The 24,330-nt window shown below is 40.8% G+C and overlaps 1 protein-coding gene across 2 annotated transcripts in view; it reads right to left on the bottom strand.

Annotated features, from left to right (window-relative positions):
* LOC124719078 (activin receptor type-2A) overlaps positions 1 to 24,330 on the bottom strand; it is a 123,368-nt gene that overhangs the window by 47,385 nt on the left and 51,653 nt on the right. The window contains exon 4 of one of the 2 annotated variants that reach the window (XM_047244759.1): positions 6,869 to 7,002. In XM_047244759.1, the coding sequence (XP_047100715.1) occupies positions 6,869 to 7,002 (134 nt within the window). The remainder of the gene's footprint in view (positions 1 to 6,868; positions 7,003 to 24,330) is intronic. The other variant, XM_047244760.1, reaches the window with a different exon arrangement.

Below are 24,330 nucleotides of genomic sequence, written 5' to 3'. Positions count from 1 at the left end.
AACTCTTTCTAAAGACAAGTCATGTATTCTTTTAGTCATTTCTAAGTCTGGGTGTGAACAGCAGGGAACTGCACTAACTCACGGCAAGCTTACAAGATAAATAACAGCTGATTGACAGCAACAATCACTTCCTCTGAAAGTAAACCGATTGTTGTGAATATCAAGAATACCAACCAAAAAGAAACTAACTTGCATTGTTGTAGAGATGAGAAATATGAAATACTACTAAGGGAAATTTTCTATAGCATGGAAGCCTGGTGGGGGGGGGGGGGGGGGGGGGTGGTTTGGACCCATAATAAGTTTATTTATTTTTTCTTTCAAAGCAGGAATTTTCTGTAAAATATAGTGACACTAACGTTTCATAAAATAGCCAACAAACAATAACTCAAAGGGAATATGTAGTATGAAAGTTACTTGGGCAAAAGCACGGGACATAAAACAATTGTGGGTTCAACGAACCCCCCCTTAGGCGTCCTAGGGTTAAGTTGTCCTTGTATGCCTCTAGGATATTTCTCCCTTTGTCAGAAAAGTTCCAGGACGGTATATTGTTATGTCCGAGTTTGCAATAGGCCAAAAAGGAACAAATGTTGTTTTTATGTCACCTGGTATGTGTGCATCCTAGAAATGACCTCGGTCATGTTTCCGTGCAAAGTCACTAGGTGGTAGGGTAGCATTTGGCAACACACTGTTTGGGTTCTTGGCGCATTAGATATCGGGGGACAATGGATGCTGATTGTGAGCCATCGTCTTTACATTGTGCATCTTTTGTACATCCCATTCATTCTACAAGTATCACCTGAAGATGACGGCAAGGTATGCTGGTGAAATATCGTGTTACGAAAACGACTGCGCCTGGACGGGCCCCCGACAACGGTGCAACAGTCGGTTTGACGAGAAACCTCAGGTCACATATCCCATGACTGTCTATGTACAATGTTTCAAAAACCAGTATTAAGTGACAAATCTAAGAATATACTGCATTTCACTCCTGTACAGATCACTCTTAGACTAACTGCAGCGCGCGCAGAGCGATGTAGGCAATCGTCGATTCCACGCTTCGTACGCGAAAGCTACAGAAAGAACCCTTAATAATTGGTGTGTAAGAAGTACTCTCTGCCATGCACTTCACAATGGTTTGCTAAATACGGATATGGATGTAGATTTAGAAATTACTCTAGAGAAATGCCATGTCTCTACCTACAACAAGGCCACATATTAACATCTGTTCTCTCCTCAGTAAACATACACCACATGACAAAAAAGTGAAGCATCTAGAAGGCACGGTCAGATGCCAATGCGGTTTTGGGCGTGCATATTCCATAAGCGCGTACGTAAACAACTCAAGTTGCAATCCTCTGTGAGAAGTAGAACAGCCACCAGAGAGCTTTAGCGTCGCTCATGATTAGCGTCGTTACTACGCCTTGTAGGATACATAAGGACCGCAAACAGCGTCAGACGTCGAGTGATCGCTGACGGGGACACAGAGGGGTCACGTATTTGCATAGAGCAGCTTTATTGGTACATCTGAAATGTGCCTCATTCTGGATCTCCTTTCGGCCAGCTAGTCAAATCGTACAATATTCACATTTGTGGGGCACTCGGATGCGACAGTGACACAACATCGGACTGCAGGAGAACACGAGGGCAGGCATACTCGCCGTCGAGGTTTTGGATGTTCACACCTGACTACCACAAGGGAGGAATGCCATACTGTGCACCAAACACTTGGTAACCCCTGCACATCTGCGTCTGCTGCTGTCCTACAAAAAGTAATGGACCCCTCGTAACATTCTGTGTCGTCCCACGCCATCGGTCGGAACTAGCAACAGCCAGATTAGGGAATTAACGTTTCGTGTGTAATCTCCGATAATCCGTCGAGGGCAGTGGAACAGCAGCCGGACGAGACGTATTCGAATAACTGATAGGCTCGTTACTGAAAGTTAGGGAATTCGTTCGATTTTTGGGCCGCCGCACTCGGCTTTGTCGGTCGCACGTGCCAGTGTAATATACCCGATAAGTCGTACTGTTTCCATTCGACTACTCCGTCAGACCGACACTGCGGTCCGTACCTCGACAGCGGAGCACACTCGGGGCACGGAGGTGATACTTTTTCACGTCATAACTGGTAGCATGTTTCACACAAAGGACATCTGAATGACAACACAGCTGTTCGTTTCAATTTTCATTATTCGAGTATCTCACGCGTAGGCTGCCATTAACACCATAACACAAAAGGCTGCATTTGGAGTGGTGCAGCAAATGGGAAGCACGTACTGCTGACGAACGGTGACGCACGACGTTCAGCTAGTACGGTAGTGACCTGGGGGAAGTCCCATTCTTTAAATGTTTTACAGAGGCACGGTGGTGTGACTCCCGGTGTCATGGTGCGGGGAGCCATCGGTTATGACTTCGAGTCGTGGCTGGTAGTAATTGAGGGAATTCTGATGACACAACTGCTGGTCACTAATATCCTGTGTCCTCCAGTTACCTCTCGTGTGACTGCAGCTTCTATGGAACCGCCTGTGAAGTTGAATTACTATCGTTGTTAGCAAAAGCCCCACATCTGTCCCTGATAATATGTGAAACCAGCTCGGATGTCAACTCCGTACCAGTGCAATATCGACAATACAGAGGACCAATTACGACAGTTGTGATCCAGCTTTCCTCAGAGGAGGATATACAACGGGTTTATGGCATTCTTCCCACCAAAATCAGTGTGCGAATTCAGACCGGAGGGGATGGGACCTAATACTGATATGTGGGCTCGTATTGCCAAATTCTTTGTCAATTTGACTCAATTTTGTAATCACTGAAATAAGATCACATATACTCTCAGCCCATTAAGTCTCATTGTGCTTTCTACTCGCCTCTGGGTGCTTCTCTTTTTATCACACATTCTATGATAATATCTCAATTATGGAGTGGCCTGCAAAGAAAGGCACCTTAGAAGAGCAACGATTCACATGACCGATGGCAGGTACTGGATTGTAGTGATCGGGTCCTATGCCTCAGCTGGAGAGCCAGCTGAAGTATATCGAAAGGGTATTACAGGTTAAAAGTGTTAACATCAGATCTCTTACTTCACTGCACGGGTATCGTGATCAATTTTGCTGCTTGTTGGCAGTGACAGCAACTGAACAGAGAAAGCATGAAAACTGTTGTCCTCATCAAATTGTCTTTTACTGCATGGTGTTGTGTGCTATGTGAAGAGGATAAAAGCAGGTACTGGTAATGTTTACCTTGCAATGACTGTTCTCAAAGAGAATGTTCAGCCCCATTATACTCGCACTGGTGAAACGTGCCCTCGACAGCACGCATTATGTCAAGTTAGGTTGGCTATACTGCAATAGCGATGTTTCAACAGCAGCCTCTATACACATAACAGCCAATACAGTTTTCCATTTCATATCGTAAAGATGAGCTATTAAACAATAACAATGTATATAAGAATTCCCTTTTGGGTTGCTACCACAGTGACAGCAAATGAGCAACCATGCGCAGACTGGAGAGAGCGGACAGAGATAGTGGTCATGCATACGTGAGGTGTGCCTGCCAGGAGTGTTAGTTCTGCAAGGTTCGCATGAGAGCTTCTGTAAAGTTTGGAAGGTAGGAGACGAGATACTGGCAGAAGTAAAGCTGAGGACGGGGCGTGAGTCGTGCTTGGGTAGCTCAGTTGGTAGAGCACTTGCCCGCGAAAGGCAAAGGTCCCGAGTTCAAGTCTCGGTCCGGCACACAGTTTTTATCTGCCAGGAAGTTTCATATCAGTGCACACTCCGCTGCAGAGTGAAAATCTCATTCTGGACTTTACACACTCCTTCCACCTTTCTGCCTTCCCTTCTTTGCTTAGAACTGGGTTTCCACCTGAGCTCTTGATATTCATGCAAGTGGTTCTCTTTTCTCCAAAGGTCTCTTTAATTTTCCTGTAGGCCGTATCTATCTTACCCCTAGTGAGATAAGCCTCTACATCCTTACATTTGTCCTCTAGCTATCGCTGCTTAGCCATTTTGCACTTCTTGTCGATCACATTTTTGAGCCGTTTGTATTCCTTTTTGCCTGCTTCATTTACTGCATTTTTATATTTTCTCCTTTCATCAATTAAATTCAATATCTCTTGTGTTACCCAAGGATTTCTAATAGCCCTCGTCTTTTTACCTACTTGATCCTCTGCTGCCTTCACTACTTCATCCCTCAAAGCTACCCATTCTTCTTCTACTGTATGTCTTTCCCCCATTCTTGTCAATTGTTCCCTTATGCTCTCCCTGAAACTCTGTACAACCTCTGGTTTAGTCAGTTTATCCAGGTCCCATCTCCTTAAATTCCCACCTTTTTGTAGTTTCTTCAGTTTTAATCTACAGCCCATAACCAATAGATTGTGGTCAGAGTCCACATCTGCCCCTGGAAATGTCTTACAATTTAAAACCTGGTTCCTAAATCTCTGTCTTACCATATATAATCTATCTGAAACTTGTCAGTATCTCCAGGCTTCGACCATGTACATGACCTTCTTTTATGATTCCTGAACCAAGTGTTAGCTATGATTATGTTACGCTCTGTGCAAAATTCTACCAGGCAGCTTTCTCTTTCATTTCTTCCCCCCCAATCCACATTCACCTACTACGTTTCCTTCTCTTCCTTTCTTTAACAAGAGAATATAAAAACAAAAGAAGCTCATATCCACAGTAACGCTTCGCGCATTTTACCACTGCACTCTGACTTCATGTGATCTCTAATTTCTTGTGATTGTTTGTGATTGGGGCATTCTTCAGTGTCACTAAATGATACTGAGCATTGTCGATTACAACTGTTGCAGAGACAGAAATTAGTTTTAAAAGATTCCTGAGTCACTCAAAAAACTATGTATGGTCCATGTCTTCATGGTAAACACCTGTCTTTTTAGACCATAAACATAAAAGTGCTCCAGGGACAACACCACTGGAAGATTCTCCATGGACCACAATTAATTAACTCCTATTCCCACTGCTTGGGGTGTCATCCGCCAGCATTTACTAACAGCTTCCCCAGTGTTAATCCACATTTCATCCAGCCATATTATGGAATGAATGTCTTTGCCTACAATTTTGTGCAAGAAAATGCTTCAAACCATAACAATATGTGCCATTTATAACAGGACGTTGCATCTATCTAGAGTTCTGTAACAAAAACCCGTACTTTTCAGGACAATTTTTATTGACTTTTGCCACCCCTGACAAGTTCACTTTCTTTTAATGACAGTAGTAACTTTGCTTCATCAGCAGGATACTTTTTCCTGCTGTAGTAAGCCTAAGCGTCAGCCTGGAGAGAATGTAAGTTGGTGACAGGGTGAGGCTGCTCCTTCTACTTCTATTTCTACTTCTTCTTCTTTCCAGTGGTCATTAAAAATATATTGTCTGATCCAGATGGCTCAGAATCATTACGACTCACGTCTACATCTTTGAACTTTTGCAATAACACTCCCTTACTTACTACTGTTCTTGTGCTAATTTCAGAAGTTTTTGATGTTCATTCCACAACTTTATCGGCAGAAATTGATGACTGCCCACGAATTCTTACATACTCTTTCTCCTGCTCATAAAACTCCCAACTCCCAATAACTCCAGCACCTGGCTGCTGAGAGGCACACCTTGATGCAAAGGACTGTCACTAGACGAACAAAATCCTTTCAGTGACATTTTCCAAGTATCCGAAGTTCCTAACCGTGGCAAAACAAAGCACTATATAGTGTAGGCACGCGGTAGATACCATACACAATGCACACTGTTTATACTCAACCAAAACAAAGCCGGCAATGTGGGAGCTTCAACATCACGACACTTCACAACCAGCAGTGATTATTGTGCTGTGATTGGTTCACACCCTACACATGGCACCTCGCTTTCTTCACTCGTTACGTAAACTGTTATGCTGACAACTTGAAACGCATTTGTCAAGTGCACAGTATCAGTTGCCTGGATATTGCTGCTATTGAGACTGAGGGTTACGTTGCCTCAAACTGATCTCTTACTGCTTATTAGCGGCTTGTATTTATTACAGGCCTATTTTATTATTGTACAGATGCACACCATTTCTTCAATATGTTTTAAGACCTATGTTACCTAAAGTGATATTTTTAAGTGTTATCAGTTCAGCAGGATTTGTTTAGTTTTAAACTTTTTTGAAGGGACCTTTTGAAGAGTTTAAAAATCTTTGCTGACTATTTTACATGCACGATGAGCATAAAGAAAGAAAAAAGAAACCCCACAATGTCGAATATCACATTATAGATTGAGCAATGTCAATACTGTATCAAGTACTTTGGCATATCTGGAAATCTCAAGCCTTTTGGAATGTGAATATCATTCGCTGAGCCCTGCCCTCCCAAATTATTCAAAATGCAATTTTTTTTTTTAAGTTGACCTCAGCAGCAATACTTTAATTTGCGAATATAAGAGTATCCCATATTTTTCAAATGACGAATCTGGAAAAATAATAATAATAATAATAATAATAATCCTGTCCTAATAGGGTAAATACAGTAACTGAGACTGTTATAAGGGAATAAATTCAAGTACAATAATAGCCTTTGTTCTTTTTTTTCTCTTTTTAATAAAAGCTGTATTTGACTGTCAAATTCAGGGATATGATCTCAGCAACTCCAGCTATTCCATGATCCAATTGCCTCAAATACACTCGATTCTTTGTAATTATTGACTTACTTTTTTCCTTGATTTTACCTGATAAATTCTATATCATTGACAAATGATCCTTGGATGAATAAACTGCCAATACTAATTCTACAGTTCTAAGCAAAGACAGTTTCACATTCTTCTTCCTCTGTTTCCTGGCACGAGAAAATACACAGTGACAGTGGAGTAAAAAGCTTACAGCTTACCTCGTTGAAGTGGCTGAGATTTCTCTGCCGGTAGACGTAGTACAGCACTGCAATCGCTACTGCCAGCAGCACCACTGGCACGATGGTGCAGACTATTGTGCTCACCATACTGCTGTTCCTGGGAGTCGTGACTGCTGCAACAAACGAGTTTACAAAAGTAACATCACGACTACACACCGTAGGCATTCAAATTTCGTGGCTCCCTGTAAGACAAAATACAAAACCAAAACAGTGTGGGTCTGAAAAACTAAATAAGCGGAATGCTGGAAGGTCAGAATGAAGTCATTCTAGGTGGAATCCAGATGTTGCAGCTGTAGCTCAGTGGGTCAGAAGACAGAGGAATTGAAACTGACATTTGGCCAACGTCTTATCGAAGGAACTTTTCCAGCAACTGCTTTTGTTACTTAAAAAACTTAAGGGTACAAAGCAAAACCAATATCTGGATGGTGAGACAGAAATTTTGAAATCTACGAATTATATAGGAATAAAGAAGTGACTCACCGAAAGGCAGAAGCACTGTGCCATCGGCAGATACACAAACAAAAGGAAGGAACAGAGCTTTTGGAATAAAATTCCTTTCTCCAGCTGTAGGTGAAACAAACACACACACACACACACACACACACACACACACACACACACACACACACAAGGGGGATAGTAAGTTACCTCATGTTTAGGACGAGAGGTTGTGGGAGCGAAAGATGTGCTCTAAGGATAGCTCCCATTTGCGCAGCTCAGAAAAGCTGGTGGTGGTGGGAAGGATCCAGACGGTCCAGGTTGTGAAGCAGTATTACAGTCTTGCATGTTGTGCCACTGGGTGGTCCACCTTGTTTTTGGCAACAGTTTGGCGGTGGCCATTCATTCTGGTTGACAGCTGGTTGGTTTTCACACCAATGTAAAACACTGTGCAGTGGTTGCAGCAGAACACGTCTAAACATAGCTGCTTTCACAGGTGGCCCGGCCTTCGCTGGGGTAACATAAGCCTGTGACGGGACTAGAGTAGGAGGTGCTGGGTGGGTGGATTGGGCAGGTCTTGCAACTGGTTCTTTCACATGGGTATGATCCCTGTGGCAGGAGACGGGATGGGAGTGGCATAGGGATGGGCTAGGATGTTGTGGAAGTTTGGTGGGTGGTGGAACACTACTTTGGGAGGGGATGGGAGTATCTTAGGTAAGATGTCCCTCACTGCAGGGCATGGTTATAGATAATCGAAGCCCTGATGAAGAGCATGGTTCAGTTGTTTTAGTCCCGGGTTGTGCTGGGTGACAAAGTGGGCACTTCTTTGTGGTCGGTTCTTGGGATGGATGTGAGGATCAGGTGTGTGCGGAGGTATGGCACGGGAGAGCTGTTTGTTTATTAGGTCGGGAGGAGGGGGGGTTATGCCTATTTGCGAAGGCCTTTGTGAGGCCTTAAGCATACTGGGCGAAGGAGTTCTTATCACTGCAGATGTGTTTACCACAGGTGGCCAGGCTGTATGGGGGAGATTTTTTGGTGTGGAAGGGGTCGGTGAGTTTGATGTGGACTGAGGTGTCAAAGGAGATCAACATCTAGAAAGGTGGCACAATGTATGGTTTGCATCTCTCAAAGGCCAGACCAGGGACTGTACCAATGCACTAATGTGATCAGTAATGAAAGACAAGAAATACTACTGTGAGCTCACAGTAACTTGTCATTTGTTGCAATGGCCACCGTGTACATACATAAGTGAAATGCAATTGTCTCTTACTTATTTAGAGGTACGATGCACGCTGACTCACTTTGGCTTGGGTATGCCTCATTACGTTGCAGTTGCATTTGTACCCACTAGCGTTCTATCGTCAGACTTGGCATAATATTCAGTCTCACAGTGGGTTGAAGTATTGACAGCTGTAGCAGCACAATGTAGAATATAAATGATTTTATGTAAATCCAGATGGCTTAAAAGGATTTTAATTATGCTTCATTTGAGTGTATGTAAAGGGCCTTCATCATTACACCACCTCACTCAATACAGCTATTAATGTGCACGGAGAAAAGAAAACAAAAATCATTAGATGTCATGGGAAGCCTTAACCTCAAAATCTAAGAAGTCACATTCCACCACGAGGGAATGAACACACAACTTCCTACCACATGCATCTCACCTAATGAGCACAACAGAATATGCTAATGAAATTGATTCTTGAGTTTCTCCCGGCATATTTGATAATCAAAATATCCACAGATGTACTGCCGGTCTACAGTGTCCAACAGGCACAATATTTCGGCACTCATACATGTCGCCATCGTCAGGTGAACTGATGGACTGAGCTCCTGTGAACGTGCCGGCACGGAGATCCATACGCTATGGATGCTCAGAGGGAACTGGGTTCGGTCGCGGCGGCGGTCGATTTAAATACCCTCCGCCCGCGGCGCGCTCTCTCCACTGTTCGCGCCCCGTGCCACGGTCGCGCGGTGGAACAGATTGCGACAGCATCTGAGATGACGTCGGAGTGATGGCTCTGTCCGCCGTGATCATCACAACTATATGTTTGCTCGATTTACTCTTGGTTAACCCAATTGCTGGTTCTCAAGCCTTGCTAAGATTATAGCCACAGTCACGGTTTATGAGGTCGTCATTGGTGTGAATTTCGATGGCCTCTCTAACAACGCTGTCCCAGTATCTCGATGTCTGTACCAGAATCCTCGTGCGTTCATACTCCATAGCGTGATTTTCCGACAAACAATGTTCAGCGGCCGCCAACTTGCTCGAATACATCAGTCGAGTGTGCCTCTGGTGTTCACGGCATCGATCCTCGATGGCACGCATCGTCTGACCAATATACGACTTGCCACATTGACACGGAATCTGGTACACGCCGGCCTTCCTCAAACCGAGGTCATCTTTGGCGCTCCCCACCAGAGCACGTTTTATTCGGAGGACAAAACACAGTTCCAACCCGGTGTTTCTCAAAAATGCGGGTGATTTTCCCCGAGAGTGCGCCTGTATATGGAATAAACGCAGTGCCTACCTCCTGCCTCGTGATTTCACCCATCTCCACAGGTTGTGCTGTAGTGAGTGGTTGGGCGGAGAGCACGTTGAATCTGCCACTCTGAGTACCCATTTTTTCTTTTGAAATACAGTTCTCAGATGTTCCAATTCCTGGGGTAGACTCTCTGCGTCAGAGATAATGCACACCCTATGTACTAGAGTTTTAAGTACCCAATTCCTCCATGAAGGGTAGTGGCAGCTGTGGAGTATGAACACACGAGGATTCTGGTACAGACGTCGAGATACTGGGACAGCGTTGTTAGAGAGTCCATCGAAATTCGCACCAATGACGACCTCATAAACCGTGACTGTGGCTATAATCTTACCACGGCTTGGGAACCAGCGATTGGGTTAATCGAGAGTAAATCGAGCAAACGTATAGTTGTGACGACTACGGCGGACAGAGCCATCACTCCGACGTCATCTCAGACACCGTCGCAATCTGTTCCACTGCGTGACCGTGGCGCGGGGCGCGGACGGCGGAGGGAGCACGCCGCGGACGGAGGGTATTTAAATCGGCTTCCGCCGCGACTGAACCCAGTTCCCTCTGAGCAGCCATAGCGTACGGAACTCCGTTCCGGCACGTTCACAGGAGCTCAGTCCGTCAGTTCACCTGATGATGGCGACATGTATGAGTGCCAAAATATTGTGCCCGTTGGACACTGTAGACCGGCAGTACACCCGTGGATATTTTGATTATGCTAATGAAATTGTTTCCATGTGCTCCAAAGTACAAGATCCTAGAATGTTGTAATGTAATTAACTGTCAGAGATAAAGTTTATCTCATGCGAAAAGTACGATGCCCACAGTAGAGAGTTAAGGTAACTTCATTATGTTGCCATACAATGTGTTTAATTTATTTATTTATGAATATTTTCTTTTATGATAAATAATGGATTTGTTTGAGATGTTAAATGTTGTATATTTATATGTATTTATTTATATGTGTCTTTGGAGTGTATTAAGGTCAGAAGACCAAAGAATCTGGGATGCAGGAATGTCTACAACTTCCGGGCACATGTTGGCTTGCCCGCCACTTCTTTGTCGGTATTGGAGGGAGATGGACGTGTTTAAGTGACCAGTACAGTATAATGCATTTTTAGGGTATCAATGTTCGAAGTGAAAATATTGTAGTTACTAAACAAAGAGAACGAATAAATATTATTTTTAGCCGAAAGTAATTCGAATCCGGTAGTGTTTATTTCAAACAAGAAGAAAACCCAGGCCATGCTTGTTAGAGTAATGTTTTGCAGACAAAACCCCTAGACAAACGAGATCTGCAGTGTGTAATCTTTCAGCAGCTACTAATAAATAAGCCTTGATGAAATTGTGCTGGAACTACTCGTACTATTCTCAATTACATACACGTGGTGCGAATGTGGTCCTACCACAATATACCGCGAAAGATTCCACATCATTCAGTTATCAAGAAACGAGATAGGTAACAACCAGTACAATATGGGGGCGTCGTCCGGGATTATTGAAAATGTTACCGAAATAAACTACCACCGAGATTGCGAAGAAAACGACAGAATTCGTACATCCTGGATGAAAATGTTCAAGGAAGTCGTATGCTGATACCTTCAAGACAAAGGAAATCGTATGCTGGTACCTTCAAGACATCGGAATGCAGTTACTGGAGCAAGAATAATGGCGCAGTAAGTCACGAAAGAAGAAAAAAGCGTAAAGTGTTGTGCAACCAAAAAAGCAATATTCATATAAGTGTAGTGTTTCAGTGTTGTGAATTCCATCACGCACCAATCAACAAAGAAGACCTTATAAGAAAATAAGTAAACTGTGAGTAAAATAGTTTAGTATCCTTTAGAAAAGATAAATTTGTTGTGTTTTGTTTATTCCTGTGTAAAAAGATGACTATTGTAAAAGAGGAAAGTATTGACGACGGTGTCGCCAACGCTAGTACAGATGTAAATTTATCATACGAAACTGAATGCAACAGTAATAGTCCGAATCCTGTAGACAAAGTTGAAACTCATACGGAAAGACAGAATGAAGTTAAAGACATGCTATCAAAAATAATGAATTATATGGAGGGAAAATTTAAGGCAATTGATGACACTAACAGACAAAACGGACATTGGTTAGGAAATATTAAAGACAGACTCGATGCTAATGAGATTCGCTTGGATCAAATGGAGCAAAACAACGCTGCTCAGTTAGACCAGACTCTTAAGCTCATGAGTGATAAATTTGAAAAACAATTCAAAGAATATGAAAAGAAAAATGACGATCACTTTCAAAAAGTAGAAGCAAAAATTTCCAGTTTGAGTCGTAATATGGTTAAGATCACGGGTAAGGTCAATTATGTCGGGAGAAAAGTTAAAAATGTAGATGCAAAAGTAAAAAATCTGAAAACTGAAGTTAGTACAGGTAGAGAGAAAATCCATAATGCGTTCAAAGTTGTGCATTCAGATATCACACATGTAGAAGAAACAGTATCTGAGCGTATTTCTCTTGTAGACGATAAAATTGTTAAAGTAGAAAGCAAATTTGAACAAAAGATAGGAATTATTACTGAAAAAATAGATGTAAATAATCAGATAAACAAAAATGAAGTCAAGAGTTTAGAAAGTAGTATTAATGACATCACTAAGAAACTTGAAAGTGTTAGTAGCAATATGGTCACCAATAGTTTGCCGAACAATATTGGCACTTTGTGGTACAATATTCCAGTAAAAAACTTTCCAGATGAGAGCAGTATGCATCCGGTAGATTTCCTGCAGCATTGCAAAGATAACTTTTTTCCAAATATGAATGATAATTTGAAAATTAAATTTGTGAAAAGATTTCTAGAAGGTGAAGCATTGTCATGGACTAATCATTATTGTACTGAGGGAATGTCTTTTGCAGAGTTCGAGGAGAGGCTCTTAACACTCTCTGTACCAGGCCTATTTTATGCACCCGTCCCTAGAAACCGGGCAATTTTACCAATATTAAAAAAATTACTGCATCAAATCTACTGTTTGGATTGTGGCAAATTTGGTACCATCTTGAAGCTGCACATTTCTACTTTAATTCTGAGTGAAAGAAACTACTTTACAATGCACAGCTTTAAGGTACAGTTATAGAAATCACTTAGATGTTTTAAGAATTTAGAAAAAGTCATACGAATAAGGGAATACAATTGTGATTTATTTTTAACCAAAATTGTGGCACTACATTACATGTTTCTGATAGTATACAGTATTACATATAAATTTCACACAGAATCATATTGTTTTTTAGTGTGGAAAATTTTAAAGCAAGGTTCCAGGCAGAGTGCAACGCCACACTGTTCACATTCGTATCGTGTCTCTTTGCGAGAAGCCTTGCCACTCTGTTTCTTGCTCCTGGAACTGCACACGTGACACACACGAGCAGCATACTTCTTAGTAGTTGCAGGTATGTGCTGCAAAAAATGTCTCTTTGTTAGCCGACCTACAGTTCCTTCATTTCTTGGAATGAATTCAAGTGTGTCGTCTTCAACAAGCTGAACTGCAAGCACTGTTATAAAGTCTGTTATTGTAATTTTCTTCCTGTGCACTGCATTGTACAGCCAAAATGCATTTGATACTCCCATAAGCAGCAAATGGAAATATAATTTTCGCCACCATTTCACAGTTCTGTGCTGGAACGGATTGTACTGCAGGCGTTGGTCTCCAATATCCACTCCAATTTTATTGAGGTTGTAATCAAGTACCTGAAGTGGTTTCAATACTACAGACCCATTTCTCTTAGTATGCGTACCAAATGTTGCTTGATGCCTTGTAGACAATGTATACACATCTCTCTTATCTTTCCACTTCATTGCCAATACATTATCTTTACGCCGAAAAGACATTTCGCCCTTTTTCAGCGTAGCAGATACTAAATCTTTAGGCAATCCTTTCCTGGATTTGTTCACAGTACCAACAGCTCCAGTGCCTTTCTCTGCCAGTTGCTGAAATAGCTCTGGACTGGAATAAAATCGATCTAAATACACAGTGTGGCCTTTGTTCAGCAAGCTGCTGTCAGACAACAATCGCAAAATAACCGCAGACGAAGAATTGTCAACAATATGCTTACCAGCATAAACTTCAAAATTTACAACATAGCCACTACTGGCTTCAGCAACAGCATATACTTTCAGTCCATACTTATGAGGCTTATTTTGCATGTAAACACGGAAACTCACACGACCTCGAAATGGGCAAATTCCTTCATCAATTGTCACTTTTTCTGAGGGACGATATGCCTGGATACATCGCTCCTTCAAATTATTATAATATGGCAAAACTTTGTAAAGTGGATGAAATCCATCTTCGCCTGGTTTTTTCTGATTTGAATTGTCAACAAGATGCAAGCATGACAGTATCTGAGTGAAACGCAAACGGCTCATGACATGGGGACAAAAGTTACAACTAAGAACAGGATTAGTGCTCCAATGGTCCGCAATTTTGGGCTTTTTCGAAACACACATGTGGAAAATAATACCCAAGAAACGCCTCATCTCACTTATAGTCACTGGCTTCCACGAACTCAAAACTGAATGGGGCTTCAGATTATTTCCTCTTCTTTTCTTCTGTATTGTCTGTGATGCATACAAATTTGTCTGTCTCTTGAGTTCATTTACGTCACTGTCAGTAAGGAACACTTTACTGCAATCCAGTACAGAACTCGACTCATCAATATCCACTAGTATCTGCCTGGGTGTCGTGTTGACAGGCAGAGGTCGGTAGGTGTCAACTGCAGTCCACTCACTGTCTTTCGGATACGGCACAGCTGCTGGATTTGAAGCAACACCTTCAACATCATTCTCGTCTTCATCTGAAGACAAACTGTCATCAATCTCGTCTTCTAAAAAGAATATCACATTATGTGTAACTACATACATCGTTTACACATGTTCAACAGATATGTGCGTACTGCACAATTACGTGGAAAATTCGGAAATACGTACCTTCAAACACACCATTGCATTCAGAATCGTCTGAATCACTCTCTACATTATCCAGAGTGTCGCTATGATTGATCAAATCCGCAATTTCTGCGTCTGATAAACCGCGCCGAAACATGATGACAAACAACTGAATGATATACAGACTGAGAACGCAAAGATAAGTTTTAACATGAATTACAGCGCTGCCGTGACATCTATGGACGCATTTTGTTAATAAACATCTGAAAAACGTATAGCGCTGGCCAAACCCGTAGAAATAACGTTGCAGTGTTTTGAATGAAATTAAATGTAGCGGCCCGTAAATTTTACGGGCTTGGTGATTTTCGCGCGATCCCAGGCCCGTAAATTTTACGGGCTTGGCGCTTAGAGTGTTAAGTAAATTCTGGTCAGAGACGGAACAAGCAAGAATGAAAAGCGAATTCTTGAATGGACCTGTTTATAAACATGAATTTGGTAGCATGAAGCAATTTTGCAGAAATCAGTTAAGGAAACTCACTCACCTAAGCAAACCTTTTGACGAACTCACTCAAATTGATGCACTTAAAAGGAGGCTACCGTGTGAACTAGTGGGAGTTAGCTTATGGCCCAGATGACACAATTGATCAGTTTTTGAAATATGTTGACAAACTAGACAGAATTATTGAGAAAACAGGTAAACCACCACACCATAGTCAAAACCATTTTCAAAAGACAGGGCATACAAATTGGGGAAACACACATGATAAAAAGGAACCACACAGTTTTGGAAGTAGTGATTCTCATCAGAGAAATCACCAGCACAACTTCAAGGGATCACAAGGACACAATTACCATTACAAGGGTCAATATGGAAATAGTCATAATCAATTTGGTAACAGGCACTTTGGAAATAAACCAAAGGAGTGGAATAGTCATAATGGTATGGGGAGAACTGAACAGGAGTTAAAAAACTGAATGAGGCTCCATTGGCGGTCCGCAAAGTAGGAGCTACTTATACACAAATGGAAAGGGCCAACCCAAACAGTCTAACTAAACAGAAAGATACCTGTGACATAATGAGTAATTATTTTAAAGAGACGTGTTATCCCATTAATGTAGTATCTGTTACAAATAATATATGTCATACAAATAAACCAGAAACAAAAGGTAAGTTATTTAAAGACACTGATTGCTTAGAAAACTGTGAAGAAGTAAACTTAGATTCATTCTATGAGTGGGCTGAGAGGAGCACCTTGCTGGAAAATAGTTGTTCAAATGATCAAAGTGTATTGGGAATTAGAGAACTTATGGAAGAGTCTGGTGGGCTAGGAATGAAAAGAGCACCTAGTAAGGATGATTTAAATGTGTATCTGCATACTGAAGGTAAGAGTGCAGAGGATAAAGATGATAATTTTTGTGATGTTGATTGGGAAGAAAAGGAGATTGAGGGTAGTAGTGAAGGTAGATGTTTTATTGGTGTAAGTGAGGAGTTGGAAGCTTTAGGGATTACTAATATAAAAGAGGATAGTAATGAAATTAGCGAGGTACACATGAACACAGTTGACAATTTGAATGATAAGGATGCCAGAATTTCAGCCAATGAGTTATTTGATCTTGATACATGGAAGAAAAAGGAGAAGGAATTGACAGCAGGTAATCTTAACAGCATTAGGGGAGTAGATGATGAAATGTCAGATAGTGAGCAATTTTTGTTTAACTTATGGATTAACAGTAGTGCCATTAAGGATGATGAAAATTTCAGAACGGTGACACTTGATATATGTGAAACTTTGTATCCAGACTGGTGGCATAGAATTAAGTATCACATTGCACAAATGTTAAGAGAGAAATATAAAGGAGAGACACACAATAGCACAAATGAATGCAGTTGGATTAATGAAATATTCAGAAATAGTAATCAGGCCAAAGAAAATGCAATTAGGGTAATAACAGCATATAACTCTGGTAGTAATGATACAGGTAAGGATACTGGAAAGGGATATGGATTCAGTGAAATTGAAGATGACTTATTACATGAGAATATTAACAAAAAATTTGATTTTGATGTAAGCAGTCCGTTTATTGATGTGCTGATAGGATCATGGAAAGGAAAGTGTTTAGTGGACACAGGAAGTCAAGTATCTGGGATATCAGAATCATTAAGTAAAAAACTGAAAACTAATAAGGATTATGTCGAGTTACCTGTGGTAGGAATTAAAATAAGAGGTGCTACCGGGAAGCACAGTAAATCAATAAGGAGTCAGGCTTTTATTACTTTTGAAATTGAAGGAGTATTATGGTCACATGGGTGTCTCGTCATTCCTGATCTCACAGAGGATTTTATCCTAGGCATGTCTTGGATAACAAAAGTAAGTGCAGCATTTGATTGGGCAGGGCAGAAATTAATGATGACTCTACCAAGTGGTGAAGTCATCACTACGAAACTTCTTCAATCAAATGTGTTTTGTATGAATAAGACTGTAAACAGTATTGAATTTACAAAAGAAGGTAAGTACATTGAAAGCCAGGTCACAGATTTTGATACAGACGAGATAGAGTTTGAAAAGTTAGTAAATGAAAAAGTAGTCGAGGCTAGAGAACTAACTGAGAACCAAAAACAAGATTTGAAATTATTTTTGTGGGAATATAGTGATGTATTTAGCAATATACCAGGTAAAGTAATTGGATACCAATGTACTTTACAGTTGAAGCCACATGAACCTTTCTTTACAAAACCATACAGTATTCCAATCTCGAAAAGGGTAGCAGTGGAGAAAGAATTGCAAAAGATGGAAGTGTGTGAAATCATTGAGAGGAGTATAAGCCCTTATAATAATCCCTTAGTCACTGTAAATAAACCTAATGGACAAGTCAGATTAGTACTAGATTCCAGACAGTTAAACAAATGTTTATACAGAGAAACTGACCACCCAGAGAACATCGATGAGTTGTTATATAAATTTAAAAATATCCAAATTATGTCAAGCCTTGACCTAACTTCAGGTTTTCATCAAGTACCTCTTGCAATTAGTTCCAGAAAGTACACTGCTTTCTTATACAATGGGAGATGTTACCAGTATTGTGTAGTGCCTTTCGGATTAAACTCATCAGTCGCCGAATTTATAAGGGCACTAGACTATGTACTTGGCCAAGAAGTTGTGTCAGAATTAACAATTTATGTAGACGATATATTAGTTTCAAATCAAAGTTGGGAGGATCATTTGAAGTTATTGAAAAAGGTGTGTGAGAAACTCAGAAGAGGTGGTATGACATTAAAACTGGAAAAATGTAAATTTGGTGTGTCAGAACTCAAATTTTTAGGTCATGTCATTACTAAGGAAGGGATAAGTGCAGATCCGGAGAAAATAAAATCTATCGTAAACTTTCCATCACCTAGAAACCGGAAACAATTAAAGTCTTTCCACGGACTCTGTGGATTCTATCGAAAATATGTAAATGGACAATGCCTTAATGTAACATGTTTAAGCAACTTACTTAGAAAAAATAGTCCATGGAACTGGTCTGAAGAGTGCCAGAAAGCATTCGATAAAATTAAGAATGAACTTTGTAAGAACAGTCTTTTACACAGACCAGATTTTAGTTTGCCATCTTGTCTTCACACTGACAGTAGTGATTATGGACTAGGAGCAGAACTATTTCAGGAAAAAATTGTGAATGAAAAAAATCTTCATTGTACAATTGCATTTGCCAGCAGAATGTTACTTAAACATGAGAGAACGTACACTGTCACAGACAAAGAATTACTCGCAGTACACTGGGCGTTTACAAAATTTAAAACATACCTGTTAGGACACAAGATAAAAGTCTATTCAGACCACAAAGCTTTAAGTTAGTTACTTGCAGGAGTGTAGACTATATCACAGTAGATTAACCAGGTGGGCAATGTTCATGCAACAGTTTGATTACGAAATTGTGTATATTAAGGGATCAGAAAATGTAGTAGCTGATGCTTTATCCAGGTTACCAGTAGGAGGAGATCAGGAAATGTTTGATCAAGAGGAAGAAAAGGAATTTAAAATAAGATACATGAAGGGAATCCAAGATGAAAAGCTCATAAAGACACTTTGCAATAACATCAGGAGGCGACAGAATAACGATCCTCATTGGAAATTGGTTAAGGACTGTTTAGGCAAAAGAGGGTATGATAAACTTGACAAGTACTATAAGGTCTTTAAGGGAACACTCTTTAGAAGAACAGGTGTGGACTCTGACAATTGGAAGCTATGTTGGCCAGAGTGTGAGGCAGACAAATTAATAAAGTACACCCATGAGAGTTATGGTCACTGTGGAATACAGAAATGTGTAAAAAAGTTACAAGAAAATATCTACTTTTATAACATGGTAAAGAAGGTGAGGAACGAAATATCAACATGTGACAAATGTCAAAGAGTAAAAGTAAGCAACAGAACATGTCAGGGAGAAATGCAGAACATCATTCCAGATAAACCATTAGATTTAGTAGCTGTAGACTTTTATGGACCTTTACCTAAAAGCAAAGGTGGCCATTGTTTTATATTCGTCATGGTTGATGTATTTTCCAAACTAATTAAACTTTATTCTGTGCGAAAAGCTACAAGTAAAGAGATCATTGCAAAAATTGAGAGAGATTACTTCAAGAGTGTAGGGAAACCTAAAGCTATACTATCTGATAATGGTTCACAATTTGTGTCAATAAACTGGAAAGCATTCCTGGAAAAAACTAACACAAAACATATCTTGATATCCGTGTACAACCCATCTTCAAACCCAGCAGAAAGGTACATGAGAGAAATAGGGAGACTTTGTAGGACATATTGTAGTCACAAACATCCTAGTTGGTCCGACCATGTAAACAACTTCGAGGATATCATGAACAGCTTGCAGCATAGCTCTACTGGGTTTTCACCATATGAAATTATGTTTCACCTCAGACCAGCAAATCTTATTTCTGAATTAATAGACTTTCCACAATGTAGCTTAATATCAATGAAAGAACGTGAAGAGATTGTAAAGAAAACCATGAAGAAACTAGGTGAAGCTAGGAAAAACAGATATAATAGGAAAATAAAGGCTACCACATTCAGAGTAGGTGACCATGTCTTAGTGAGATCCCACGAACGATCAAAGTTACTAACAGCAGAACTCAAGAAGTTCTTTGACATTTACATTGGGCCATTTGAGATTATTGAGAACCCCCACCCAAATGCGTACCGATTAGTATATCCCAAGTCGAGAAAGCTGTTTGGTCTTAGGAATGTTGTTTCTTTGAAGCCGTATATTGAGAAAAGAGCAAACTGAACCTGAAAACATGCCTTTATCTGGAAAGAATTTTACTGGAAGTAAAGAAAGAAAAAAAATGCAGTCACCATACTATGCCACGTAACACATCTCATGCAAAACGATGTTGTATCTAGACTGATCGTCACATAATTCTATTATAAGATTAGATTTCATGATTCCTATGTGGTTTTTTTTTTTAAGTAATTTTACAGTATTTAATGAATTGCAAAATGTGTAAACTTGATAAATAAGGGATTTTATTTTACTGATGATGCTAGGAGACAAGACATGTCACCCACCCTCACAGTTTGAGAATAGCAAATCTCATAAATTTTGAAATCTTGTTCATTCACTTAAATAGACCATAATGCTAAAAAAAAATTGTATAGTTAATAGAATATATTTTCTTGTATATGCAAGTGTCCTTTTGTTTTACATCATGCTCACCATAACTGTTTTTATTCAGCTCTGTTTATAACCCCATAAAGATACTTTGTTGGCTTATTTTGCCTCTTAATTTTGATATCACATAATTTACAAGGCTCATGAGAGAATAGTGTTGTTGAATTGAAATACTTTTGCAAACTCACTGATGATATAGGAGTTAGTACTATGTTTGTTCTAATATGAGAAAATGTTTTAACTTTAGTATTATTTTATAGTAAATTTCTGGGCAACAAATCAACATATGTATTTATGTTGTGAGACAAAGGAGGAAGTCAAGGGTTGATGAAAGAATAAACAGTTTACTACAGTTGTGATAAAAAGTTGTATACAAGACAATGATGCAATTTCTGTATTGGACTGACAAGTGGACCAAGGTACACTTGTAAGTCCTGGTGGGCTATTGTAATGTAATTAACTGTCAGAGATAAAGTTTATCTCATGCGAAAAGTACGATGCCCACAGTAGAGAGTTAAGGTAACTTCATTATGTTGCCATACAATGTGTTTAATTTATTTATTTATGAATATTTTCTTTTATGATAAATAATGGATTTGTTTGAGATGTTAAATGTTGTATATTTATATGTATTTATTTATATGTGTCTTTGGAGTGTATTAAGGTCAGAAGACCAAAGAATCTGGGATGCAGGAATGTCTACAACTTCCGGGCACATGTTGGCTTGCCCGCCACTTCTTTGTCGGTATTGGAGGGAGATGGACGTGTTTAAGTGACCAGTACAGTATAATGCATTTTTAGGGTATCAATGTTCGAAGTGAAAATATTGTAGTTACTAAACAAAGAGAACGAATAAATATTATTTTTAGCCGAAAGTAATTCGAATCCGGTAGTGTTTATTTCAAACAAGAAGAAAACCCAGGCCATGCTTGTTAGAGTAATGTTTTGCAGACAAAACCCCTAGACAAACGAGATCTGCAGTGTGTAATCTTTCAGCAGCTACTAATAAATAAGCCTTGATGAAATTGTGCTGGAACTACTCGTACTATTCTCAATTACATACACGTGGTGCGAATGTGGTCCTACCACAATATACCGCGAAAGATTCCACATCATTCAGTTATCAAGAAACGAGATAGGTAACAACCAGTACAATGTTCAAAGAAGGTAACCTGTAGCGAACATTAAAGTATTTCTTAACACCTTTTACATATCCACATTATGACCACATGCTTAACAGCATGTTGATCCAACTTTGAAAAGTAATACAACACCCGTTCCCTGCAGTATGGATTCAAAAAGTTCTTGGTGTGTTTCCATAGGTACTATATTTTATGGACTATAAGATGCACTTTTTTTGTTCAAAAAATTGCCTCCAAAATTTGGGTGCATCTTATACTTGAAATTAACATAAAAATGTCCAGTGTTTGATTTAAAATTCCCCTTAGTCTTAAAAATGGCAATATATGCGATTGTGCAGAAAACCTATCTCTACCTGGCAAAATTGAATTCAAATGGCAGCAGCAGTGCACCAATGTGACAAATTTGAGTTGAGGGGATTCACAAGCTTGCTAACTCTGTCTTCCTCCTGCCCCACCATCGCAAACCCAGAACACTCTCTAGCCTACGATGCTTCATTGTAGTCAACGGTGCCAGTGAACTTGAACTGAAATGAAACAGTATATGTTTTTGTTAGTAGCTAGTTCCATAATGGAAAAAATATAAGGTATTCGTAGGATGCAGGCTATAAATTGAAAGTAACAGCATATGCACAATAACATGGAAACAGAGCAACTGAATGACACATCGCCCCTCCAACAACAGCGAAAAACCATTCGCAATTGATGGGCTAGTAAAGAAGAATTGAAAAAAAATGAGGAAGACTAAATGTGCAAATAGAGGATTGAATGCAAAATTGTTAAGGCTTTCGTGGCCACTTGTTGACAAACTGCCTATTGGCTTCTGTCTCGGGTTCTTCGGCCGACGTTCATCTAATGATTTTTCTGACGTTTCGCCAGCACGAGTGGCTGGCATTGTCAAAGCTTCACCCTCCATTGCCGGTGGTGAACTGGAGCCGAGCTTGCGGCCGCAGACTATATGTACCTGGCGCGCCAATGTCCGAGGGCTTCTCCGCGGTCATTTCCGGTGCGGTTCTCCTCTCGTTACCTGCGACGGTTGTTCGCTGCAGTATGGGAAGCCAGGATCCGTTTACCTTAGGGCTTTCCTCTTTCTTGTTGAAACTGTTCGCGTGTTTTTGTATTTCTACAGCTTCTCTAAACAAGCGCGTGTGATAGCGCTTCTCTACAGCCAGAACTTCCGTGTCGGCGAATTTTATTACGTGGTCGGTCTCATTCAGTGCGTGCTCTGCCACGGCCGATTTCTCCACCTGCCCCAACCTGCAATGTCGCTTATGCTCTTTGATCCTGGTGTTAATTGATCGTCCAGTCATTCCGACATAAACTTTCCCGCATGTGCATGGTATACGGTATATTCCCGACATTGCAAGTGGGTCTCTTTTCTCCTTCGCCGATCTAAGACACTCTTTGATCTTCCTTGTCGGTTTGAAAATTGTCTTTACGCCATGTTTGCGCAATATACGGCCGATTCTGTCCGTCACTCTGGGAATGCATGGCAGAAAGGCCGTACCCGACATTTCTTCTTCTGGTTCCTTACTTCGCCAAGTGTTTGGCTCTGTTACACTTCTAATGTAATTTGTGGAGTACCCATTGCTCCTCAGAACAGTTTCCAGGTGTTGCATTTCTCGTTTGAGGTGTTGCGGCTCACATATTCGTCCTGCTCTCGTTACGAGCGTACTAATCATGTCTCTTTTCTGGCTCGAGTGGTGGTTTGACAGTTCGTGCAGGTATTGGTTCGTGTGTGTCGGGTTTCGATACACGTTGTGTCCCAGGTTTTCGCCGTCCCTTGTGACCAGCACATCTAGAAATGGCAGTTTCTTGTCTTTTTCTACTTCCATGGTAAATGTTATGTTGGCATGGAGGCTGTTCAAGAAATCATCATTCCACGTGAAATAGCTCGTGGTGAGACATGCATGGAAGAGCTTTTTGATGTCTTGCGGGAACATGGAACCGATGTGCTCCAGAGTGTCACTGAGTGGCACTTTCGTAAATAACAAAACAACATCAAAGCTGACCAGTATATCGTTTGGTGCAAGTTTCAGTTCCTTCAGCTTCTCAATGAAATGTCCTGAGTCCTTAATGTATGTGTCGGTCTTCCCCACGTGTGGCTGGAGCAGAGAGGCCAAGTGTTTTGCCAGTTTATACGTTGGTGAGCCAGGAGCGCTAACGATCGGTCTCAGTGGAACGTTGTTCTTATGGACCTTGGGTAATCCATACAGCCGAGGTAGTAGGGCTTTTGTGTTGCGCATGTTTCTCTGTATGTCCGCTGGCAGAGAAGACGCCTTGATTAATCGATTCGTATTCCGAGTGATACGCTGCGTCGGATCTGCACTTAGTTTTCGGTATGTCGTCGGATCTAATAGGTCTCGGATCTTTTGCTCATAATCTTCAGTCTTCATTACAACGGTCGCATTCCCCTTATCGGCAGGCAGTACCAATATACTCTTGTCGGCGTTGAGATTCTTAATGGCTCGTACCTCTTCTTTCTTCAGGTTGCCAGCTGGTGGTTTCGCTTGGCGCAGTATCCTGGCTGTTTCAGTGCGTATTTCCTCTGCCCTTTCACAAGGAAGGGTCCGAATGGCTGCTTCGGTGTTGGCAATGATGTCCTCCATAGGTATAGTTCTCCATAGGTATAGTTCCCGTACTGCAGCGAACGACCGTCGCAGGTAGCAAGAGGAGAACCGCACCGGAAATGACCGCGGAGAAGCCCTCGGACGTTGGCGCGCCAGGTACATA

Source organism: Schistocerca piceifrons, chromosome 10, assembly GCF_021461385.2.
Source record: "Schistocerca piceifrons isolate TAMUIC-IGC-003096 chromosome 10, iqSchPice1.1, whole genome shotgun sequence".
Lineage (NCBI taxonomy): Eukaryota > Metazoa > Arthropoda > Insecta > Orthoptera > Acrididae > Schistocerca > Schistocerca piceifrons.
This window is presented reverse-complemented; position numbering and strand designations above follow the sequence as displayed.